Source organism: Ictalurus punctatus, chromosome 20, assembly GCF_001660625.3.
Source record: "Ictalurus punctatus breed USDA103 chromosome 20, Coco_2.0, whole genome shotgun sequence".
Taxonomy (NCBI): domain Eukaryota; kingdom Metazoa; phylum Chordata; class Actinopteri; order Siluriformes; family Ictaluridae; genus Ictalurus; species Ictalurus punctatus.
In genome coordinates, this window is record NC_030435.2 from 20,131,156 (window position 1) to 20,158,245 (window position 27,090).

Consider the following 27,090-nt stretch of genomic DNA (forward strand, 5'->3'; position numbering starts at 1 on the left):
TGGCATCATGGTTTCTTTTTTATTAATGGGGACTGTGTGCAATTTCAGCACAGAAAATGAGACTTCTGAGATGATGACAAATAATACTCAAGGCCAGGTGGCCTACATTTTGTGTATATACACCAGTCTCTAGCTTAATACTTTGTATTTTAGTGCACAGTTTAAGGTAAAGGTTGCAATAAAACAACTTGCCTTATGAATCGCAGGCCAAAACATGAAAATTGATGATGATCCTGGAAATGTTCATTTGTTCAATTCACTCCTTTCCCAATGTAAGACTGTTCATGTACAGGACATCAGTCACCTCAATGATTTAAAATAAAGGAGGTGATCTGTAGCTTAAAATGATCCCTTAAGAGGAAGATACTACAGATTATGTGCTCTTAATTGCAGGGCAGCTTGATTTTATAAGCATTTAAAACCTGCATTTATTTCCTCTGACATTTAGACTTGCTCTTGAATACGTAGCCTTCATGGGGGGAAAAAAAATATCACATTCAAGTGTCATTTCCTCATCATCCACGGGTCCCATTTACAAATACTCAAAAGCAGCGAGTTTCCTGAAGCAACGACTGATACGCAACCATGCAGCCTTAGACATGGCCTGTGACATCAAAGTTGTACAATGCTTAGAAGCCCTATAATCTAACTAGAAAAGTACGGTACAAGTTCCACCCAAGCCACAAGCTGGCATTCCTAAATGCAGGAAAAATAGCCTTAACTTGTACTTTATGAATACTTACCTACAAATATCGTAACCTACATGGACCTATTAGAATAGATTGTGCATTGCCTACAGTGCATCTTAACTATATTTGTACATTTCAAACAGAGCAACTACTTTTCTTTCTTTCTTGCATCCCATATTACTTATGAATATTACTGCTAGATTAAATACAGACCAGAATATTCTACCAGTGAATTAATCAAACGGAGCAGTACAGTCCTCAGAGAACAGTGATGTTTCTGCTGGTCTTTGGTATACACATGTCCCTCGGCAAAGAAACTGCATACGCAGGTTACATTCACTTACCATTTCTCAAAATTAATCTTAAAATTTTGCTTTCATATAAGTGTTTCAAAATTTGAATAGTATTATAAGTTGTTTCATGCGCACTGTAAGCTCCAACTTTTGCTTTATTTCTTTTCTGTATTTTGTCTGTGCCATTAAGTACCAGTGCCATAGTACCGGTTATAGTATGTTTATATCTAGGACATAATATAATGCAACATAATATATTACTTCTATTCTGACTCTATTTTCCACCACTGAAAGGAAAACGTTCTGCCGTGCGTCACCTGATGTATCAAAAATATACTTTACCCCCAAATCGTTATCAACTGAATACTGACTTAAACTGATATTTATTGCTAAACTGTTAACTGGAAAAATCAAAAGGAAACATCAAAGAAAACTACAGAACAAAACGTTGTGTACGTGTAATCACTAGCCTTTGATATTCTCTATTCGAAAGCATAGCTACACTATGTGCTGACGTGGCGCCTCTTGAACGGCAGTCGTTCTGTTTCTTAGAGCCAGGCCGCTGAGCTTGGGCCTAGCACAGGGACCGCCTCTTTCTCTCTATCTCTCTACCTCTATGTCACCACAGCTCTAGCTCTTTCAGTCAGAAGACCGCTCTTGCTCTACTGCTCTACTTCTCGAGCAGTTTGACGAGGCTCTGTCGCAGGTCATTGAGGTCAAAGAGCTTGATGTCGAGGATCTGGATGACCCTCTGAACCTCGTTCTCTGTGCGGTCTCGATCCTCCAGCGTAGAGGCCAGGCTCTGCTCAGCACTCTGCACCCGCCGCTCCAGATCCATGTTACGCATCTCCAGCTCCTGAATACAATCACATGCAGAGTTACACACGTTTCTAAAATGTTTCTCTTTTTTACACACAAGAAAAGTTCTAGCATTTGAAGTGGTGGTACCCCCTAAAGTGAAAAGGGAGAAAAACTGCATTTAAACATCGCATTTTAAATTCCACTGAAGGACACGAACACACTGACTGTTTGAAAGAACCTGATATACGCATATTGATTTCATTTGCATTTCATTTTACATGTAGTACATAATTTAAAAAAAATAAATAAATACGTTTATTTATTCAGTCTGCAGGATTTTTATGTTTAGTTTTTTTGCTAAACTGCTTCCTTATTTACCGTTGCAGGAAATCCTATTCAAGTTTAGAAATTTGATGTCATTTCTGGTGTAAGGTGGTACACCATAACCTGTAAGTGACTTCTATGCAAGTGTGTTTCAACAACAAGGATCAGTCAGTATTTATTTATTTATTTATTTATTTTTTAGCAGTCATTGACTGCTAATTAAAAAAAAGAAATCAGATCAGTCAAAGTAAAAATGATCATATTTTTAGTTTTATATCTGAAAAGAAAATTGCTTTAACTGATAAAACTAACCATAATGTTAAAGCAAACAAAAAAAAACTGTGCAGATATAAACTAAACGAATTATACTAAAAGCAATGACATATTAATGATAAACCTATAATAACCTTGGCACGAACCGACACTTTCATTGGGCTATTTATCGCTGTTCATTCATTTCAACACACTAGCTGTAGTGTTTTGGTTCTTGAAAAGCACTGGTCGTGACCAGGTGGCTTTATGAGTAGCGACTCACACAGGGGCTGGTGTGTCAGTGAGGCTCTTTATTTTGGCACCTGTAATCTGTGAATGGCTTCCTCTCTCTCCTGCTCCATCTCATGGAAATTGGACTTCTTCGCCTGAAGAATACGGATTTCCTGAAACACACAGAACTCCAGAGTTGGTTCTCCTTCGCATGAAGGACTTTATCAATAACTGGGTTGATTGAAGAACATCTGTGTAGACTGTGCACAGTCTCCACAAAGCGGTCGGGCTCTAAACCTTTACCTCATCTTTCGCCTTGAGTAAAGCCTCCAGTTCCTCCAGAGACTGTGTGAGCTCATCCTTCAGCATGTCGCTGGGTCCCTGGCCTCCATGGGCCTCCAAATCTGCCACCTAAGCAAACACACACACACACGCAGCAGTAACTCACTCAGGTTTAATAGTGTGTAAGCCTATTACTGACATTTAAAAAGAAGAACCCCTGCATAAGAGTGTCTGTTTTACACAAGTTAAATACTTTTAATATTGTTCCACTTTCAGTAAACTCTTAAAATGCACCTGAACTGAGTTACAGGATTGACGCAGGATCAGAATCATGTGACCTGTCAGTGTAAGTTCAAGATAAGTGTCTTGAATCTCTGTGACCTTCCTGTGGAGAATTACGCTGACTCTCTTACACATCATGAGCTCGTGAAGTCTGTGTGAAACTGTGTTAGCCCCCTTGGGCAGAGCACATGCTTATTGATACTATAGTTAGCACAACACTGCTCTCCTTGTTCTCCATTTTCCTACCAGATTTTATCAAGAAACACAATGTATTCATGCAAAATACATCATGAAACTTCTGTTCCTAAATATTTGAGGGCCGCAATAGTACTTTCCCGCTAAACAGTGTGACATAGCATGGTACAGTTACGAATGCAAATTCACAACTACCGCGGTCGAGTGTGTGTGCCCGTCTTCTATCGCTTAACAGTACTTGTGAAAAGGTGTTCCTTGGACGTTTTATTGATGTGAGATGGGCAAAAGTAGTGGACTAATGGAGTACTTGTTATGTAACCACCAATCATTGGTAAAATACTACTCTAATTTAGCAAAATGATCTTCTAAAAATAAAAACAATTTCTTTAAAAGAGGTCACAGGTCTCGAAACAAGACTATTCCAATTGTGGAAAGCGACCCAAACAAAGCCAAGGGTGCCAATACTTTCATCCTAGTGGAAACAGAGAACTACGAGACCTTATTGTTAACGTAGTCATTCTTCTTCTGTGGCTGAATCTCAAATAGTGTTACTATTAGACAGTTATTCTCTAGTGCATTATACTGTATATGTTCTGTAGCACCGCTGCACTACAGTATATCCTATGAAGTGAGCACAAGGGCATAGTGAATACAAATTTGGCCTAACTTGGAGATGGTGGATTTTACATTGATCATTGTTTATAAGCCGAGCTAAATATTAGTGATGAGAAAACAGAACTGTGGGTGAATAAAATAAAAATTAAAATAAAAGTATTTATGGCGGTGTGGTGGAACAACAGGTAGCACTGCAACGCACAGCTCCAATGTTCCTGGGGATTGTCTGTGTGAAGTTTCTGTGCATGTTCTCCCCATATCCATATCAGGCAATTCACCTACTGGCATGCTGAGATGAAACTAAGATAAGACTGCCACTAGGTATGCATGAGCATGTCAATGTGTGTGCACGGTGCCCTATAATGGATTGGCGTCCATCCAAGTTGTATTCCAGGCTCGCACCGAGTATTCCTGGGATTCCACAGTTTCCCAGATACTGAAAGCGAGTGAGCAAGAGAATAAAATGAAATTAATAAAATAAAATGTGAAAACTGTGATGTTACACCCTTTTGCCACTATATGGAAGTAATACAGTATGGCTTCTAGGGATCATCAGGAAAATTGATTGATCTGCATTATTAAAGACACCCTACTTGGATATCCTTACCCTCTCCAGTCGTTTTATTTACCATTTTATGTATGCAAAAATAAAAAATGTAATATGGTAATTTAATACGTGTATTTTTTTGTATACTGTATGTATATTTTATGCATGTTCCACTTATTATGTATTTTCTGATTGGAAATTAGCTGTTGATGTGCTAGCCAAACGTCGTAGACTTACAGTTCTCATCAATATCTAGGCATATATTACCATTAGTAACCAGGTATAGAAAAGAAATCTCCAACTATTCTGGATTCCGTCAACCTGTACTAGGCCCTGTATGCTATCGCCATACTATCTCTTCTCTCTCTCTCCATCTCTCTTGTCCTTGATAGCTGTCACAGACCTGCCCTTGGGAAATCAGCACCTTTATTCTGCATTATGTCAACAGAACCGACACGCACACAGAATAAAGAAACAAACTAAGAGGAGAACTTGTAAAAGGTCTTCGCCATTTGGAGAGTCTTAAGAGATGCTAGCTTATTTTTAACTGTGTAATGTGCAAAGAAAAATCCCCCAAATGAGGAGCTGACAGTTCCCCTTGGTGATTTTTCATTTCTCCTAACTAGGGCATTGAAAGTAGGATATAGCTGTCCTACAAACCCTACTCTCTCTGTGTCCCACGAGACATGAACCATTTTCAACCACCTGGCCGCCTGATTCATATGAGAGTGAGTGAGTGAGAGAGAAATACAAGAGAAGCGAGAGAGAGAGAGCATGCGAGAGAGAGATGCTTGCTCATCCAGACCCTTCTCGCTCTTGTCCTTGTGCTTATCAAAAGATAACGAGAGAGCAAAGTTAAGGCAGACGCCTATAATGTAAAGTGTGATAAGTGATGATCATTTTTACAATCGATCCGCAGCAGCTATTACATGCCGTTGAAGTGGTTTCTAGAAACACAGCCACGTTCTTCACACTAACACAAAGTTACACAGGCAGATGAAACACGCTTTTACAATAGAAGCCAAATAGTAATGAAACAAGTCCGGTCTGAATGCTGGCGCCCCTTATAGAACGTGTGCGTAATGAATTCATTAGGACGTCTATTTCCTCTGCTGACTCAGAGGCTGAGGTATGAACATTAGAGACCACCTCTATAGAGCCATTATAGAGTTTATGACATTACGGGCAGGTTCAGTAGGCACTTAGACTGGCTTAAATTTCATAGAAGCTCAATGGTATACCATTAGCCCCCTGCCAGGAACTGTAGCTTAAATCCGACTGGATCTCGAATTAACGCAATCAAACAAAGCGGGGCAGGAACTTCACTGGTTGAAGAAATACATTTTACATTTTAAACTGTCAGCCAAAGCGGGTTAAAAATAAACAAGACAGTTTCAGACTCTAGGACAGCAACTGGTTTCCCGACAAATTACCCTCCACTCTGTATTATAAATCTAAATCACTCATATTAAGAGGAACATTAAGAGTGCACCGTAACCTCATTTGCTATTTGATAACCTCCACATCTAGCACTTCCATAACTGCTAATAATGCAACTGGGGATTTAATCGATGAGACTCCTAATAAGCCATAACACTGTGTTAATGTTCAGTGAAATATCACCTACGTGGAAGGAAGTCTTCATTATGTTAAGAAAAACAAATTACGGATCATTTCGGCTTAAGCTGGTGATCTGAATTCACTTCCTCTGTAGTGAGGCATTAAAAGATACGTCTTGAAGGAAAGGGTTGTCGAAAGCAACTTCCAAACAGTTATGAGACTTATGGGTGTATGAGTCAATACTGCTTGGGAAGTGTATCAGGTCAATGGGACTTTTCCCATTTACAAAAAAAAACACGCATGTATGTTTGGACATGTTTCTTTGTCTGTACATGTTGAAGCCAGCTCAAAGAAAAAGCAGCTTTATGTTTATGACTCACCCAGAACACACTGTTTCTCTTTTCCAGACTGGAGTGAGTGAGTGAGTGAGTGAGAGAGAGAGAGAGAGACAGCGAATATTCGACTGCATTTATTCCTCAATACGGGGGTCTCACCTGTTCTCGCAGCCTCTCCGTCTCCTCTTGATAGGCCGCCAGCTGCTTCTTCCACTGCTCCACATTGGCATTAGCTTCATGCAGCGCGGCCACCAGTTTTGCGTTGCTGTCCTGCAGGGTGAAGAGCTCGGCCTCCAGGTTTATCTCACAGATAGAGCTGCGGTGAGCATGCATGAAGCAGTGTCACTTTCAGTGATGGATCAGGGCCAGTTTCATTTTAATTTACATTCAAATTTAATTAGTTAAAAGATCCAGTGCAAATATTTGAGATGAGTTGGAGTGACTTGGAACTAGATTTCAGTGCTATTTGTCAAGCTATGAATTAAGTCCAGGGACTATAAAAGAGCTTTCAGTGGCTATACTAGCAGTAAAATGTATTAATATTTAATTAAAATGTATTAATAAATCTTATTTGCACTTTCAACAAATTAAAACAGTGTCATCGCTAAGTCAAAAAATCTCAGCTTGCACAATTCCTGATTCATTTAGATCAGTGGTTCTCAAAGTAGGGGCCAGGGACCACCAGGAGTCCTAAAAGCATAGCCAGGGGGGTGGAAATCACAACCCATTTATTATGGAGTTCATTAAGAATGATCAAGTTCTTATCTATAATTATTTTAATCCAAACATCAATAACTCATCAGCCTAGGAATAATGTCAGCTTCTTAATGTAAAGTTGAAGAATGAAAGGGCTTTAATAATTTATTTTACAGTTCCCTGACTGCAAAAACAGTTCGAGACCTCTGATTTAGCTGATAAAGGCCACTAACAGGACCACAAAAAAAAAAGTTTGAAAATGCTCTATGAAAAGCATTGTACCTTCTTTATGGTCACATCTGTGGCTGAATAAAACCAGCCTCTCTGAATGAGCAATCATACAGGAGCCCCTGTACAAGACTTCTTTTTGTCAATATATTACCCGAGAAAGGGCAGGAGGCTGTTCGAAGACTCACCATAGCAACCCTTGTTAGAAAAGAGCACCAGTGGCCAATAACGGGCATACAAAAGGAAGGCAAGTGGAACGGGATTAGAAAAAAAGAAAGAAAGAAAGAAAGAAAAAAGCTCAACGTGCGAGTCCATGTGCAGTCACAGATGTACTGGATTCAGCACTTATGTATGACTCAACACTGTAATGGCTGTTCTTCTTCCCTCCTCCCCGGGTTCACACTATGAATAGTTCTGAATGGATAACAGTAAGAGTTCATGGGGGGGGGTGTACTTAGTGACCACGGTCTATTCCAGCATTAGCAGTCAGTGATTATTAAATCAGGTTTTAATCTTGTAGATAGTGCACTGTTTGGAATCTAGACACATAATAAATGCATTGTACCTTCAAAAAAGCAAAGCCGGACGCTGTAGCTACCAAAACTCAAAAACAGAGTGCACTGCAATTGCTGTTATTTTGAGAACTAATATTACTCTTGCATCGGAGCACAAAAATGCAAGTTTGCTCTAAACGGTTTTTCCTACATGCTTGATTGATATCGGCTGTGACCAACCTGTTACAAAATGGGCTTGGTCACAGATCACTGACTAAAATGGTCTTACCCTTCAGAGAGCATCTTTTTGATACGCTCTTTCTCTGATGAGAGTGTGATGTCTGCGCTCTGGCTCCGGAAGAGTTTATCATCCGGCCCATTTACACACATCACCGGTGGTGACTGCAATTCGTCTGAGAGATCCTGCAATACATAGATCAGCATGCGCGTAGGTTAGTGTTAAGTTTCTAGAGCTCCAACCGTCTTTTCTATTTTTTTTTTACACTTTATATTAAGCTCAGACACACATCAGATTGCCACAGTGATTGCCTGTCACTGTAACGCCATCATGAATAACAGCCCAATTGATTGAAAATGATCGTATCCTGTTAGGATGTTAACCCCTTACACTCCCAGGAGTGTAAGGGGTTAACATCCTAACAGGATAACATCCCCAGGAGTGTAAGGAGTGTACTGGTCCAGACTTACATTCCTCTCTACATAGCTTACTACACACATTTCCTATTAGTTTAACTCCACTTAGCGAATAATTCCTTAATATGATCTAAGATGTATGACTGAATTATAAGTTGAGGACCTGAAGAGTTAAACTTTTCTTGTCATTTAATGAATGCCACGACACAATACAGAGAATTCAGTTACACAGGCTAGGCCTTTAACAAAAGGGGATATAAGGTACTGGATTGAATAGGTCTATGCTGAAACATGAGCAGATGAATGCTGTCTGGGGGGGATATTGAACAATGCATCTACTCTTCAAGGGATATTTAGTCAAATAAAATAAAAATAGATGGAACAGTTATTGTACAAAGACTTACATAATGTGTCTGGATACAACAAAAGGTATTGTGAAGAGAAAATTCAGTGATTGTGACTCCATTTTGTTCCTGTATTTGTACATAATGCTAAATCTAAAATTATGGTTTGATCCTCAGCTCAGGTTTACTGTCTATGGATTGTCTATGCAAACCGCCCATATGTGTGTATGAGTCTGTGTGTGTGAGATGACCTGTGATGGACTGGCGTCACATCCAGGATGGATCCCTGCCTCGCACCCAAAGTTCCTTAGATAGGCTCCAGCTTGGCCATCAGTCTGACTATTGAGGACTGCAAAAACACCAGGTGATGTTTTGTAGCTGTCCAGTTTTGGTGCCCACTATAGACTCAGACTTTTGTTCTTAACGCAATGCGATCATCTGTAGTTGTTCACCATCCACCTCAAGGTTCAACATGTTGTGGATTCTGAGATGCCTTTCTGCTCACTGTGGTTGTAAAAAGTGCTTATTTGAGTTAACTTCGATCAGCTCAAACCAGTCTGGTCATCGTCCTCTGCCCTCTCTCATCAACAATGTGTTCGCACCATTCTGTGTAAACTCTAGAGCAATGGTTACCAACGCTGGTCCTGGAGATCTACCTTCCTGAAGACTGTAGCTCCAACCATAATCGTGCCCACATGACCATCTAATCATTGCCTGAAGGAGTTCTTGATCGATTAAAACGGGTGTGTTAGATTTTGTTCGGAGATGAAACCTGCAAGCAGGTAGATCTCAAGGAAGAGGGTTGGTGACCACTGGTCTAGAAACTGTTCTGCATGAAAATCGTAGGAGATCAGCAGTTTCTGAAATACTTAAACCACCCTGTCCGACACCAACACCCATGCCACGGTAAAAGTCGCTGTGTCACTGGGAGTTTCCCCTACTCTGATATTTAATTTGAGCATTATCTGAAGCTCATGACCGGTCTCTGTATAATTTTAGGCTGCTTCCACATGATTGGCTGTTTAAATATAATTGCATGAATCTGCAGGTGTACAGTGTTTCCTAATAAAGTGGACGGTGAGTGTGTTTTCCTTCTGAGGCTGGGTAATTTAGTATCCCATTACAAACTGAATTTTATTCCAGTTGTCACAACAATTAAAAAAAATTATAATAATACAATCGAACGACTAGCAATAATGCATGATTGGATCAGTATTACATTGCCATTCCATTCGTTTTTCAAAGACATGTAATATCTAATCAAATATTAAGTAAGGCAAACAAACAAATGAAACATGTCTTATTGAGGAGTACTCCTGATCAAATTCAAATTGAAATGGACTTTGGAAGAAAAAAAAGAAAAGAAAAAATAGAGGTCATGAGAATAATTATGCGGAGATCATTATCATGCCTGTCAGGGATGGTTAACTAGTTAAAAACCTGAAGTAGTCCTCCTACAAGACAATAAAGGACACAGTAAAGGACAAAACAACATATTCTGTCTCCCTAGTTATGAAGAGCTACTCGTCCCTGCAGCAGTGTGGAAGGATGCAACAGGAAGAGAGATAAGAGAGGTGAGTGTCACTGTAGCCCTTGTAATGTAGTGTAGTGTGATGAAGCAACACTTGTTTTTTGCTGCCACAATTCTGCTCTTAGTAGAAATATCTGTTACAGCTGCACTGCATCACAGAAGCAGAACATAAAGGAAACCAGAACAGAGGACAGACGGAAGTTCTTGACCCAGGTAACTGTGCTGCTCCTGCACTGCTGGTGTGTCTCTAGCGCTCATATAAATCCACAATAGTTTACTATGGAGTTTACCCAAGTAGGTTTTTACTACAGCGTTGTTGAATTCTTGAGCTTTATATTCTCAACTCAATATGTTGAAGTCACAGGTTTAATGCACTTGTAAAGATAATACGTTATTATTGTATTACAGTAACAACTTACACAAAGTCTTGCATGGCGGACACTCCACATAAATGGACTGAAAAATGTATGAGACCTCTGTTGAACATCTTTGGAAGGATGTTCCAGGGTCAGTGCTTTGTATCAGTCAGAGGCAAAGCTGTCACTTCACTTACACCACAGCACGGTAGAATGCTCAAATCTGATTGGTCAGAAGGTGTGTTTTTATTTCGTACAGTGTAATAGCACGGCTCAGACATAGGTTAGCTCATTCTAATACGTTATGGTTTCTATAGCAACAGCTCATACACAGGGACTTGTATGGTGGACACACCATATAATCTAAGACTAATAATAAATTGATCTGTCATTAACAAAGTAAAACATAAAATTGCTGATGTGGTGATGTGTTTTCTTTTAAAAGAAGATGTTTATTTAACATTTATGGGAGGAGTCGGTGCTTTGTAATAGTCAAGACAGAGGAGTTTATGCTTTCTGGTTTCTCAGTAAAATAACAGATTGAGAGAGAGAGAGAGAGAGAGAGAGAGAGACTGATGAGAGACAGTAGCTGCATTTACATGGACAACAATAATCCACTCTTAATCCGATTAAGACCATACTTTGATTAAGAAACTACCATGTGAACAGCAATTTTTACTTACCTTAATCTAATTAAGGTCATAATCGAAGTAAGCAATAATCTAATTAAGACAGGTGGAGTATTCCTGTTTTAGTCGCATTACGGACGTGTATTACAGACATGTAAACACCTTAATCACATTATGAACGTCGTGTGAGAGTTTTCACCGCATTTTGCGACAGGACACGATCACACACGGCAGTTTTACGTTTTATGGTGAACAAGAGAGTTCGGCTGCGTCCCAAATCGCATACTTTCCTACTATAGGCCTGTAGTGGGGAAAAATACATGTATCTCGGCTACTATATAGACGGTAACTACACGGTTTGAGACGCAGCCCACGACTTCAAGCAGTTGTCTATTAGCATGTACTGCATGACAAATAATTAACTGCACTTAAAGCTTTCATAAAAAAATAAAATAAAAACACCCAAAACTGTATACGGTTCCATAACGAAGACCAACTGTATGTTGATACGTGAAATTCTGGAGGGACGTCGGACGGCGTGGCGCGGTGACGTAATGACGCGGGCTGTTAATCTAATTATGTTCTAAAACATGTAAAACGGGAACATGACAGGAGTATTCTAATAGCGACTCATGTAATCACCTTAATCACAATATTATCTTACTCAGAGTAAGGTCCATAATTAGATTACTGCTGTCCATGTAAACGCAGTCAGAGAGAGACTGATGAGAGAGAGACAGAGAGAGAGAGAGACACTGATGAGAGACAGAGAGAGACAGATAGAGAGAGACTGATGAGAGAGGCAGAGAGAGAGAGAGAGAGAGAGAGAGAGAGAGAGAGAGAGAGAGACAGACTGATGAGAGAGAGACAGAGACTGATAAGAGAATGACTGTTTATTGCAGCTATAACATAAACGATAACTTGAACTAACTTATCTTACGGACATTCCACAACATTAAATCTTTCTATAAACCATTAAAATGTGGCATGTTTTGCTTGTTAATAAATGTAATTTATGTTTGTTAGTAAATGTAAATGTAAATTGTAATCCTTGGCAAGTCTCTATGGTATAAGCGGAATAACACTCCAGACCACGCTGTTGCATGGAAATAATGCACTCCACTGTGCGTCCTGCCACAGCACCCCCCCCCAACATGTCTTATTTTCATATAACAGCATGATTGGTCATGTGTTATTCCTTACATAATCAGCTCCAGAGTGGAAACTGTAACTCCACTTTGTGTCGGGCTACATCACACCATCACACTGTTGATTATAATCCTGCATTATAATCATACATGTCCCTTTATTCTTAGTACATATTTAACCATAATACTACATTGTTTTTACTATAGTGTTTTGGGTTAACAGTGTAACAGGCCTTTCATTAATTATGTGATGTTCCTTTTCTCTAGGATTAACCCTGTAAACATTTAGCTATACGTCTTATAGCATATTACTCAGTATCTATCAGGGGTTAAATTGGAATTTAGCGGGTGGGGTGCTTTACATATTTTTTTCATGTCCCAAAAATGCAGAAACTGCTCAATTTATGTTATTACAGTATATGTAGTTTTCAACAGAATCACATAAATGTGATTGCAAAAAGTGTTTGATATATAGTTCTGTCCTAAGGGCTTCATTTTATCTAACTACAGTCGGATGGCCGGACCTCAAATTTTCAGTTTTACTTGTATAGCCCTTTAGGCAGCAAAATGATATTAAAATATGTGTTTTCTGAGTGGTTTCTCCCAAAGATACATCATGCAGTAAAATCTTCCAAATGAACACAAATTGGACACATGTAGCTTTAAAGATCAAATGTATATGCACGGCCTTGACTTATCTTTGAAACAATAAAGCAGTGTAAAAACAAATGTATTACGCCGTCATTATTATTATTCTTGTCATGATCCATATTTTTAGAGGGTGCTGTTCACAGGTGCTCCCTTCCAATATAACCCCTGCTAACTTTTATAAATTATTCAGTAAATACAAAGACACTAATAGGGAAGGTGTGTAGTAGCAATGGAGAAGAATGTACCGTCAGTCTGGACTCGGGTTGTGATGGATTCGGGTTAAATACTGTAGTCATCATACAACAAACAATAAAGAATCATATTTCTGCACTTTCCTTCAAAATGGTGTTTACTGGGATAGCAGTGAACATAGTAGTAATAAATCTGACAGATTTCGTTTTGGCTATTTTTCTGCATACGAGTGACACACAAGTGCGTGCTCAATGAGCAGTGTGAACTATGAGAAGCCTTGAACTATGAGAGTGCTGCTTGTGTGCATGTTTGTTGAGAGGAAAGAATGACAATACTGGTGTGTGAGATTCCGTCTATACGCTTGTCTTGAGTGACTAGTGCGGTCTTCGAAGCATGCTGCACTCACTGCTTTGAAAACATGCACTGGGAGACACATGCAATGTTTCACACCTCGTCACAGACCAGCTGTGCTGCAATACAACAAGGAAAGAGCTCTACAAATGATCACTATTTATTCTACCAAGATATACTGTGACTCACCTGAGAGAACTGTAGAGATCCAGTTGCAAAGCATTGTGAAAAAGGACAGAGGACAGTTACGGTTAAGTTTCCCAAGATGTGAATATTGTACAGATGTAACATTTGATGCAATTAAATGTTCCAGCAACTACACGACTATGCAATAGTCGTGTAAGACAGACATCAGTGTACATAATAATGTAATTCAATGTAATAAAAATTCAATGTAATAAAAAAATAAATATATATATATTTTTTTAAAAAGGTATCATGGATAAGAATAAAATAAATCACACAGGAAGCCCCTTAGGCTCTGAACTAAAGGGTGGGAGTGGTGATATTCATGTAGTGGAAAAACCCGCTGATTATTTAATTGCTTCTGATCACGCTTTTGACCTGAAAACAGATTTATTCAGTGGGAGACAGACACTCCGAGCCAAGGCGCAAGACTGCCTGGTTTAATTTTAATCGCTGCCCTATTTCTCTTCTCTCTTCGCCGTGAGATGAATGACCCAGCTGATGCCAGGGTCTGGGTTTCAATAACCCTCTGCCTACTGCAGTACCTCCAAAATAAGAGTAGCTCTACTGCTTTAGGAAACCCAAAGTAGAGTAAAGGACTAGTTAAGAACAGATCATTGGTTATTTAATGTCTGCTGATTAAGATAATGCTTCTAGCAAACTGCTAATCAGATTGTTAAATTTTAGCATGTAATTCACGTTGATTACAACTTCAGTGGTAAGAATACAAATAATTCAAAGCTGAATAAAAGTCTTGATTAATTGAATTGGATTGTCTTCAGAATCCTGACAACTCCCTGTTATGGCTCATGTGATGCTGAACACGCTTGAAGGAGAGCGTCAGCTGTCCTATTCTGAATACGTGAGCAAACAAATGTAAATCAGCTGGCTTGTGTCTCTCTGATCGACAGCGAATACACCACCTCAGAGCAGAGCCAGTTACCCTCTCGTGAACTCCCAGCCATGAATGGCTGTGGCATCATCAGGAATTATGACCTCCAAACACTCGGCAGCCCATCACGACCCCATGCTCATTTAATATAAAGAGGCAGAGATTACAATGGCGTTGACCCTTTAGCATGATTTGATTTTAGCAATCCATTCATGTGTGTGTGTGTACTATGTGTGTGTTTGTGAGAATGCACCTGTGGGGCTGCGATGTTCAAGGCAACGTTAGCCAGCTCCATCTTGTCTTGCGATTTCTCTCTAGCCAGCCGAGCCGCTTCCTTGACCTCCTTAAAGCGCTCACAAAACTGTAATAAAAATACCATACTAATGTGAATTACATCATAATAACGTACACAGTGTAGCTTTGGACAAATTTGTGATGCTAAATGCCATCTGTAGCCTCCACCTGCAGCTATTCAGCAAATAACTTGTCAGGTAATTTAAAAGTTATTTACAAGTAATCAAATTTGAGCCTGCAAACATACCGCACTAGACGCATTTTGTTACATATGATTATTTAAATCATGCTGTGTTTTAATGTGCAATAAAAGCCTAGTTTGAAAGAGTGTGCTTTACTTTACATCTGACCAGGAATAAAATAATTTCCCAAAGGAACCTTGGGCCTTAAACCTTGAGCATTAAAGTGTGCTGCTGTGAGATTTACCTGGTTAAGCTGCTGCTCTGTGGCGAAGCCCAGGCCGTACACGGTGTTAGCCCTGCTGTCGGCCCACTGGCCAAACTTCTGGGACGTCTTAGTGAATGTCATGTTGTGTGTGATGGTGCTGTTGATGATAGCCTGCAGAGACAGAGGGCGGCTCAGAGTTTTGGCCGATAACCGATTCTAATGAAATACTTACGGTACACTCACTCTGACCGAGTCATGTCCTGCGTTCATGGTATAAAAACACGTTAAGCACACTGGATTGGGAAGTATATCAGATGTACTCAGTATCAGGTCATAATCCATTCCAGGAATTAATACTCAACAAATGTCTTAAAGCAGATTATTCTGGATTTTCGTGGAACCAAGCGCAACAGCACCGCCAACGATCGCAAGAACAACATGCAGTATGGTATGAAGAAACAAGGCTGGGACTGATTTCTTTCTAGCTCAGACTGTAGTTTCATGCAGTAGATCAGTGCTTACACAGTGTGAAACTCCACTGTCGGGGATATTCATCAGCAGGGATTGAGAACGCACGTGTGAAATACAGTCGCAGGTGTAATGAAGGCTAACGAGGTGAGATATTTTCTCGATCGTCCATTTTGTTCCCCACAAAATAACTGTTTAGTACACAAACTAACAGTAAATGAATCAGATGAATGCACAATTTACACAAGGTAGGTTAAGAGGAGCTTTTTTGAACGAAAAAGGTTACAACATGACATGAAACCAGCAGAAGATTACGGACATAGAAATCACAAATGCAGCTGTCTATCGGCGTTTTAAGTGTGTGTGTGTGTGTGTGTGTGTGTGTGTGTGTGTATAAAATAGTTATATCAATAGACTCTCACTGCTTATATGGACATCTTCTAGACGACAAGCAGATATGCATATTCCATCTACTTAGCCCTTTCCCTCCTCTTCACTGTGCAAAAATAAAAATGCTGCAATTTGCTACTCATTTACAATCCCCTTTTTACAGAACTGATTCCCTGCTGTCCTACTTCACTACTCTGACAGTCAGACAGATGGTTTTGCTCCTTCAAAAATACGGGCTTGTTGCGAAAATGATGTTTTTGTCATTCATTACAACATATATGGAATGACTTTCAAATAGCTGCTAAGTTACAGTTTCTGTTAGCCATAAGTCAGTTGACATTTCAGGGACTTGCTCTCGCAAAGTTGGACACGAAACACATCAATCTACATGCAGGATGTAGCCTGCTGTGTTTATTTGTGTTCGCTTCTACTCAGTAGCGGCACGGCATTGCAAATGCGAAATCTGGTCTTGCTTTTCAGAGCATAAATGCGAAAGTCTGAACCCAAATGGCTTTGAACCTATCAGGGTTATTACTGTGCATTCAATTCTGTAATCATCCTTTCTCTTTGATATCAACAAGCCCATTGATGTGTAATTAAACACCGTCCTTACATGTTTGGTAGGGTTGCGCACGTCACGGTAGATAAGGACAAGCCGTCTACAGAGTTTCTTTTAACCGAACATGCATCAGAGAGTGTATTAAGTTCCCTATTTCTCTCTCTAGCTCTTTTTCTAAAAGGTCTTGTGACTAGATTACCAGGTTGGCAGGATACAAAGAAAAAAAGGGAAACGAACTTATATGAGGTCGTGGTGGAATTAAAATGAAGAAATGTAGGTCAGTTTGAGAGTGTAGGGAGTGCAGAGCTGTAATATACTTCAGTAAGCCATCATTATATGACCAGATAAAGCTTTTAAGGGGTGGGGTTGAGGGGAAAAAAAACCACTAGGTGTATTTAATTCATTTTCACACCCACAGCACCCAATCACAGATTAGTAAATACTGACAAATCTTTAGAATATATATATATATATATATATATATATATATATATATATATATATATATATATATATATATATATATATATATATATATATATATATATGTGTGTGTGTGTGTGTGTGTGTGTGTGTATATAAAATGTACTAAATACTGGGGCCTATGTTTAGGTTCATCTAATGTATTTATTATACACAATTTGTTGTGTAATATTATCCTTATTTTGACATCAATGCTGTACTAATATATCAGGTGACTGTTATGTTTTATATTCTGCAACTTCATATCAGTCTCCATTCTAACCATTTCATAAATGACCTATTTCTGACCATGAAACAGGGCTTAACTGGATATTTTTATCTCGGTGAATGCACTCAGGGCGTCCTGGTGGCGCACTGCTGCCTCACTCATACTGTCTGTCTGGAGTTTCACATGTTCCCCCCTGGGTCTGAAAGTTTCCTCTGGGTTTTCCGAGTTCCTTCCACCTCCCAAAAACATGCCAGTAGGTAGATTAGGTATGATAAAAATGCCCCTTGGTGTGAATGAGTGCATGAATGGCAGGCATAATATCCAGGGTGTTTTCCTGCCTTGTTCCTGGGGTTCCCTGAATAGACTCCACCACAACCCTAACCAGGATAAAGCAGCAACTAAAGATGAATGAACAAAAGAACAAGCCCAGAGAGTACACTTTACAGATCATACAAAACAAACGTCCCTATTAAACAAATATTCACTCTCCAGTCATTCTCCATTGCTAAAAAATATGCGACTAGATACTTGAAGCATCCACACTGCACAAAAAGCACAATCTGCATTCTATAGGTGATCTGTGCCTTTCCACATTGATCAACGCTTCCATCGCTCAGGATCCTCCTCCCTGGAACGCTGCTCATCCAGCAGAGAAGTCTGGAGATTCACTCCATCAACAGGCATTGATTATACACACTGGTCAAATGGCCAGCAAAATCCCTCAGCTCTAACTGCGCCTTTTCTGCTCCTTTATTGAAGGTGAAATCTGATAGTGCTTTGGATAGAAAAACCTTCTTTTATATCTCTGACTAAACGTACACTAAAATGTGCAGAAATCATTAAAGATTGAGTCTTTAAAGATGCTTTAATCAATCATTTTCACCCATGTCCTGGAGCAGATGGGATGCTGTAAAAAAAAAAAATACTGTAGAAACAATTGTTTGTTTCTAAAAGCACAAATTTCAGCTCCGCACACATGCGGGGCTAATATCCTGGACTAGAGTAACATTGAGGCACCATCATTTCAGGTAACTTCTAATTTATATAAATGTTACTTGAAAATCGTCACCAGTCTATTCAAAGGCAATGTAATAAAAAAATACATTTACAAACACCTGGCAGAGAACCAGGCCCCACATTAATAAAAAAGGGACGGCTGGCTCACCTTGGTGCCTCCCACACTGATGATGCGGTAGGCATGCCGATTAGCATCGTAGAAGAAAGAGACGGTGACTGCATGCTTGCTGGCTGGGATCCAGTTGCGCTTAGTAGCTGGATCGATCTGGAACACATGCGCTCGGGTACTGAAAATGGGTTGCTCCCTACGAGAGAAACAAAACATGTTGGACAGAACACCAGAACAAGAATAATCACTGAAGAAAGTGAATGACAAATTGACACCCACTCACCCACACACCCACCCCCAGACACACACACACACACACACCAGGATAATGCTTAAACACTTAAGCACAATAATTTATATGCATAATTAAACATGCTTGCACAAGGTTAAGTGATCATCCCAATACTCAGTACAGAAGGACTTCCATTTAAGATTTTGATGCATATTCGGTTTTCCATTAATATGAATATTAATGTAATGAATGAATAAGATGCATCACAATCAATGGCCCACTGTGAAGACCTTGTTCTGCTTAAAATGGTCTTTGGTTTTCTGTCCAGTTTAGCATTTCCTGTGCTTGATTTATAGCTTAGCTATAGCTACTTGGAATCTCAAATACGAAAAGGAAGACATAGGGAACGCTAATTTGTGTCCTGTGTATTTAAAGTGTTGTATCACAGTGATCACGATTGTACAGCAGAATGTGAAAAACTCTCTCGGTCATATAACTAATTTAATGCAGTGCAATATTTACTTTTATGTATTTTCAGCTCAACAGTAAAACCATTTTCCTTTTCCGGGCTGGTGGATCTCAGGGACATTATAGAGACATTTCTGACTTCCAGTGCAAAACCACAGCCCGATGTGAAGTACACAAATACTTCAACAACACGGCACGCTAACAAATGCATAGCATGCAATTACTCAGAGGCTCCTAATCCTGCTCCAGGTCAGTTCTGCTCTTTCTATCCCTGTCAATGTGACCGGGTTGTGGATGTCTCCTGGTTACAGGGTAAATATTTGACGGTCTCAGAGCAGTAGCGCTGCTTTGGCTAGCTCCTCTAGGAAAGATTGAAACCTCATCAAAAGTCAAAGTCAACAGGGAGCGGGATTAAACTCAGCCAGAAGAAGAATTGTAAGGTCACTATAATCTGTATTTCAGAAATAAAAGACAGGAACCCAACTGAGTTACGGGGATCTAAGTGTTACCCTCCTGATAGAACATAAGAAATGGGAAAGGATAAAGTAGATGGGATCTAGCATCACTCTTCAAAGTGTTCCAAAGTCACAAATACCTAATAGGTATTTATCTTCATAAACTCTTTAGAAATGGACGCAGATATATGACAGACAGCCCTGAGCATTCATACAAACTAGAGAAAAGACAAAAATGTATAGTTTATAAGCTCTATATTTAAGATTTGCAATTGTGATTTTAGGCTAAAGGTCTTCAGGGCATTCGATATAACTACTGATATGGAAAGATGATGCAAAGAACTAGATAACAACGAAATACCTATTTGCTCTCATTGCCTCTGATGGGAAAAACTAAATAGATGAACATCTGAATGCACTACACATTTTGTTTCCTAACCACCATCCATGATAAAGTGCTCATCAAATCTAATTCAAACTTACTCAGACATACTTAACTGAAGGACCCGAGCATGAGTCATGAATGTGTTTGGACATAGAGAAAGAATAAAATGTCATTATTTTTCAAATGCAATATATCGGACTTTACAACAGGGCAGATATCTGACATTATAAAAAGGTCTACAGTAGTATTAAAACACACTGAGGTTAAGTGCCTGATGAGTCATCATGGAAAAGTGACCACCAATATGTGGTAATTTAAAAACACCAGAAAATATTCTTATTGTGTATTCCTAGGGGAGCTTGAAAAGGAGTTTGCTATAGAGAAACCCAGTAGTAAACGGAGCACTGAATCCATCCAGCAGTCACCTACAAATCCTTGCTGGAGGTTCTGACTGAATTTACTCACTCAATAGAAAGCAACATCTCCGTTAGATGAAGGCATGTTTTGCCACACTGTCATTACTGGATAAGTGGAAGAAAAAAAAAACATTTTTGGAAATGTAGCAAAAAATCTAAATTAAAAAGCCAATTTTTGCTTTAGAACAAACCCTTATCACACTTAGCTATTGTCCGCACTATACTTAGCTCTGGACATAAAACAGATAACGGGTTTTTTTAAAAATTTTATTTTACAAAAGTAATGGATGACTGCTCCAGCTTATAAAGCTGACCTTATTTTTTTATAGCTGTAATGACTAACTGCAAGCTCCTTGCACAAATTAGGGTGCACTGTATTAACAACCCGGTATCACAAAACCATACAGAAAACGGATCATGTGTGGACAAATCGTTAGCTAGCCAAGCACGTCAAAACGTCTTTATTTCTCTTTACATGTTTAAACCTGATGTGACATACTGTGAGTATCGTGCTAGCAGGAGAGTTACATGGCTGCATGCCTAGTAAATATCATTCTGCCGTCAAACAGATCGCACCGCTCTGATGAATCCATCCATCCATCCATCCGTTTTCCATGCCACTAATCCTACACACGGTCGCAGTAGAGACTGGGTGCCAACCCATCACACAACTGCGCACACATTCATACGCTATGGCAATTTGGAAATGCTTTCAACGTACAGAGCATGTCTTTGGACTGGTGGAGGGAGTAATAGTACTTGGAGGAAAACCCCAAAGCATAGGGATATCATACAAGATTCTCACACACACAGGGCGGAGGTGGGATTCAAACCCCAAACCCAGGAAGTGCGATTCAAATGTGCTAACCACTGTATCCCCCCGCTGATGAATCTCACATACTAAATGTTTTGCAAAATTCAGTGGGAAGTAGAGTTTATTTTCTTTCCCGAACACGAAATCTGCTTGTCCTAGGTGCCTGTGCCACAGATTTGTCCACCTCTGACACCCAAAGACATACTCACTTAATAAACCCTGCACTGATCATGGTGACAGCGGCAACCTAATTCTCTTACTTATCTCTGCATAATCCTTGCTGGTGTCTCGTATCGCACAGTGCATTCCAGCACCGGCATTGACACACACATGCATGCACACACGACATGATTACAGATCCAGTCTGATGAGATAACCTTCCTCAGCCATGTCTCTGGGTTGGAACGCGGGTGGAACCGGAGCATCTCTCAAGGGGGGCAGACGAGTGTGACACTCGCACCTACACTTTTTCTTTTACAGCACAACATGGAGATAAAGCTTGAATTAACTTTTTTTGTGTAAAATCAGGATTATATCCGCTACATCAAAACTACTACTAGTTGATTAAGAGACATATTTCTTCTGCAGTAACAAAATGAACCACTATCACCTAAACATCATTTTCATTTCAACAGACTAATGAACGAAACTAGACAAGCAGCATGTTTTTTGAGAAATTTGTGCAGGATTAAAAAAAAACCAACAACAATTAAATACTGCTTTCTAATGGCATGAACAGCATCAACAAATCAAATGATTCTTAAATGATTTATTCTGCTTGACTGATTCACATCTAATCAGCAACAAACAGTGCTTCTTGGCCCGTCCCTAAGCTGCAATAGTTCTAGTTCATAGGCCAGTACCACAAAACAGACAGTTCCAGCTTCCTGTTTCCAAAGGTTCTAGTTCCTTATACAGTGGAGAAAGGCCTAAAGTCAATGAGACAACCAGTAGAAGTTTTAGAGTTGTTACCCGTTTCTGGTGTTTCTCAGAAATCGGTGTAGAAAATACAGGATGCACACGCACCAACACAAAATATAAATACACAGATATGCACTTTCACCCACAAGTACACAGTCAAGGAACTATGCTTTCTACACAAAAAATGCAAATGGATCTTTTCTCTAAGCACTGTGCTGCATCCTGTGTTGACATGTTAATGTGTATTTGCGTCGTTGATGTAGCCATTAAGAGACAAGTTTTACTCTTTGACTGCCTACAAATTTCATTGATTTATTGCCAGATAATATACATTCCTAATGAAGCAATTACTGCCAAATGTTACTGAGCAAACAGCCTCTTGATAAAACTGCTTACAGCTGCTCACTGCTCAGAGCTGCTAGAAAACAGAAAGACAAGCTGGACTGAAGCACTGAATAAGGAAGGAGGGTGTGTGTGTGTGTGTGTGTGTGTGTGTGTGTTGGGGGGGCGTATATTGACAATATATATCATGCATGTGACAGATACAATCCTCTAAGCAAATCAGCATTAGTATGCAAGTACAGCTACAGCGTACAAGCTACATTTCAAATGTCAGCGCCACTCCACTGTAATATTCCTACAGCACATTTCCCATTTAATCGCTACACTTCCAAGCTGGCTATAAATCATGTTAACCACCTAAAGTATGTTAAACGAGCAATTCAGGTGACGCGAAAACAAAACGGCTTCCCAAGTTTCGCTGTTGTTAGAATGAACTTTGCGGTTGTCTGAGGCTCTGAGTTTGAAGGCGCGAGGTCATTTGAAGGACGAGCGGCGCCGTTCAGTTAGAAACGAGGCCAAGCAGGCCGTCCTCTCACCTTGAGATCTTCGAGAAAGCCTGATCTAATTAACCTGACGCTCTCTTGCTATTATCCAGACCATCATTGAACTTGTATGAACTCCCCCAGGTCGAGTCTGTAAAACACTAGAGCTGATACAAATCATGAGGCAGACATTTCAGAAGGCTCTACGCTGATGGCAAATGTGACTGCTTGGCTTTTCGTACCAAATCCCATGACCTTTCCATGGTGCTCTGTGAAAGATGAGCCCGCTCGGTTTGGTGCAAGTTTCCCCCCCAATCATCCTGCGTTTCTTCCGGATGAGCTTAATTAAGCACTACGGCGCAGTTAAAAACAGATTTGAGAAATGAAACTTGGCCAAATGCAAAGCGGAAATGGCATACCTGTGAATATTTTATAAATAGATCACACTTTGCTTCAGGGCCAAGAGTTCAATAGTGTGTGTGTGGGGGGGGGGGGGGGGGGGGGGTAACGTAACCTGAATCTTGCTGGGAAATGTAAGGAGCTGGATGGGAAGTGAATAAGGAGTGGATGGGGGAGTGAGGGGGTGGCTTGGTGACATGTTTATTATGTGTATGGCACCGCTTACCTTTCTCTGTGGGACGGAAACATCCTTACTGGACAGATGAGAACCTTTTTCTGCAATCGGAGGAAAAAAAGAGCAACGATAAAAGCATTATAACACACACGGATACACAATTCTAAAACATTAATTAGAAAACGCAGCGTAATTGATTTGTGGAAAGTAGGATTATCACTTTATGTGGTCATGTTGTGTAACTCAGTCAAGAGCCCTTGCACCAACAGCTGCCATTTCATACATAATACATACTTATAACCTAATGTCCCTACTGACTATTTATTCAATTATAACCCCATCCTTTCTATATGACCTTAATACAATTACTCATTTGGGCGTCCAACAATGTAACTAATACATAATAAAGAGTAACTACGTCACACGTCACAAACGTTCCCCAAGTGCATCTTATCATAATGCCAATACTCAAACCTGTCCTCAATAGGCTGTTAGGCTGCAACATATAGGCTCAGACAAGGATATCACAATAAGTGAAAAATTCTATATTACAATTACAGTTAAAAAAAAAAAAAAAAAACAGTAGTAAAATGGTAGTATATGGTACCAACACTTGTCATTAGGTGGTAGTGTCACAGGTTTGCCTATTTTACCTTTACAAAAACTAAAAAATAAATAAATAAGAAGTACATTATTGGACCAAGGTCCACAGTTTACCAAAGTGACAAAAATGTACATGAACAAAACCATTGCTGTGAAAAGTCCCACAAGGATACTCTAAAGATGAAGCTAATCCAGAATCCAGTAATTCAATATATATTCTCACCTGGATACTCTAAACTTGTACCTAAGAACTGTTGCTGTAATCACAAACACTGTCGTGTGCTCATCCCAATACTCCGAACATCCTTTCAACCTTTCAACACACTCGGTACTGTTTGTCTTTATAGAATACTGTTGTAGAAGAGCAACGATTCTACACGAGTCTGGTTCCTCTCGAGGTTTCTTCCTCGTGTCGTCTCACTGTCTCCTCTCACAAGGGATCTAAATCTACACCCGGATTTCTGTACTGCTGACTAGTTATAGTGCTTATTGTTATCTGAATTGCAATTGAAGGGAGTTTTTCTGGCAACGTGCTTAAAGAGCAGTTTGCATTATTTTGACGATGATGATTTCTTTATCGATTCCCACTTTATAGAAAGCCCACACTGCAACTGCATTTTGGGTTTTTTTTGCATTTTGGGTTTTTTTGCATTTTGCATTGCAAGAGCACACTTAAAGTCAACAAGTGTCAGCCAGTGCTGAATGAAACACGTTTAGAATAAAACTGGCTGAATAAACCGACACAAAATGTATAGATACATCCATTGCAGGCTTCTGCCATGCATACAATGCAGGCTTAATGTTAATAAATGATACATTGTGCATCCTTATGCTTAAGGTCTTAGGTGTTTTACACAAACACACACACACACACACACTCACACACACAGAGAGAGAGAGAGAGAGAGAGAGAGAGAGAGAGAGAGAGAGAGAGAGTGTACAGCAACAAGAAGTTGTAACACATCTGCCTAGATACAGCTTTTCTCCTGCCTCAGACACACACACACACACACACACACACACACACACACCCTGAATACACACTTCACTCACCCCATGTCGTTGTCAATGCAAAAAGACAGGAATTCTCATTGCCCTCTTTTCAGTGAGGGAACTGCAGAGACCGCAGAGAGTCCTGTATCCCTGGAGTCGCGCGCCGTCCGGATGCGTCCCAATTAGCAGCCGGAATTACCGGGAATTCAGCTCCAAACAAGACTTTAAACTAAAACCGTTAAACCTCGACGGAAACCACGTGACAGAGGGATACTGAACATCCTGCGTGGAATTTCTTTCCTGTGTCCCCCTCCTTTCTTTCTTTCTTTCTTTCTTTCTTTCTTTGTTTTTCGCTGCACTTCGGTAACCTTGCGGACAGCAGCAAAACTCTGGCCGCTTTCTGCTCAGCGTGCACGCGCCTCTCGCCTGTCAAACTCCTCGCTCGCGACGCGCGCCACTTGGCAACTCGTTAAAGCGGGCGTCGATTTGTCGCGCGTTTTCGTCGCAGCCGCCGCCGCCGCCGCCGTTTCCGTGATTTACAGGCGAGCCGGAGCCCGAGCCGCCGCGGCACAGTGCCGGTGTCACGCGCTGCCTCCGTACTCGCTGGGCTTTTAAAAGGCGCCCGCGCGCGCCACCTGCTGCACGTTCCACAGCGGCGAGGGCGCGAGCCCAGAGCAGGACGCACTATCGGGCTGCGTCCCAAATCTCATACTAGTCCCGAACTTCTCAATATGCACTCAAATTGCACATAATTTAGGAACACATGCTACACACCTCCATGCAAATGTACGTCCATGCAAATACACAATTAGCCAGTCATGTGACAGCGGCTAAGTGCATAAACATCATGCAGATATTACCAGGCCCGGATTAGTGTGGTGCCTTGGGGTGACCACACTTGAGGTCCCCCAACCCCCCAATCCCATTTTACATGTAAAAATAGTGAAATATACTATGGATATAAAAGCCATAGGTTTACCTGAACTTTTTTTGTGGACTCAGCTGGGGGGCGGTTAATTTTGTGTCTGTTTGCATCTCCTCCAATAAAGAATATATATAGAAAATATGACAAATATTTTAAAGGTCGAGTTGTTATCTTAATCATATAGTGTCCCAATCCCCCCAGACCCCCCTCCCCAAATGACTGGTGCCCTAGGGGACTCGCCCAATACCATATATGGATAATCCGGCCCTGCAGATTACAGGTCAAAAGCTTAATGCTCATATCAGACACCAGAATGCAGAAACTCTGACACTTTATCCGAGTCATGATTATTATGGCTGTTGGTGCCAAACTGTCTGGTTTCAGAAACCTGAGAAACGGCTGATCTTCCAAGGTTTTCACATACAAATGTCTCTAAAGTTTACTTCTAATCAAGTCCATAACCACATCCTGAACACTGGTGTTTGGGGGGGGATTGGGGGTGACAACAAAGCATTTGATGGGGGTTGGGACACAAATGTAATGGTCCTTTTTAATTCTCTATGTAATAAAGGCCCAAATATATACATTATTTATATACAATGCAAGACCGTTATAGTTAGGATATAAAGGTTAAAATACCTACAGTAAGGTCATTGTGTATTACAATACAAAAACATGTAAGATTCAGTGGTTTATTATATTTCAGATGTACTCACGCTCTACCCCCAGGCAGGCCTTTCATCTTATTATGCACAGATCTAGTGAATAATATGTTCCAAACAGTAGAGCAGACCAAATATGAATTAC

General features: G+C 40.2%; 1 protein-coding gene across 1 annotated transcript; it reads right to left on the reverse strand.

Moving 5' to 3' along the window:
• LOC108280570 (homer protein homolog 3) lies at nucleotides 1-25,966 on the reverse strand. The gene is made up of 10 exons (XM_017495695.3): nucleotides 25,419-25,966; nucleotides 23,814-23,863; nucleotides 18,713-18,869; nucleotides 15,479-15,610; nucleotides 15,012-15,119; nucleotides 8,114-8,247; nucleotides 6,566-6,722; nucleotides 2,894-3,001; nucleotides 2,683-2,763; nucleotides 1-1,838 (listed from the first exon to the last, which is right to left on the reverse strand). Exons 2-10 carry the CDS (start codon nucleotides 23,834-23,836, stop codon nucleotides 1,653-1,655), a joined length of 1,086 nt encoding a protein of 361 aa, XP_017351184.1. The 5' UTR covers nucleotides 23,837-23,863; nucleotides 25,419-25,966; the 3' UTR covers nucleotides 1-1,652.
• Between the last annotated feature and the right edge of the window lie 1,124 nt (nucleotides 25,967-27,090).

What these genes read in the sequence shown, in the direction of transcription:
- LOC108280570 (XM_017495695.3), bottom strand. Translation starts at nt 23,836, where the DNA reads ATGTTTCCGTCCCACAGAGAAAG. An exon ending in TGAACATCGCAGCCCCACAG is followed by an intron (nt 8,248 to 15,011) that starts GTGCATTCTCAC and finishes TATGTATTGCAG; the next exon opens with GATCTCTCAGACGAATTGCA. An exon ending in CGGAGAGGCTGCGAGAACAG is followed by an intron (nt 3,002 to 6,565) that starts GTGAGACCCCCG and finishes GTGTTTGCTTAG; the next exon opens with GTGGCAGATTTGGAGGCCCA.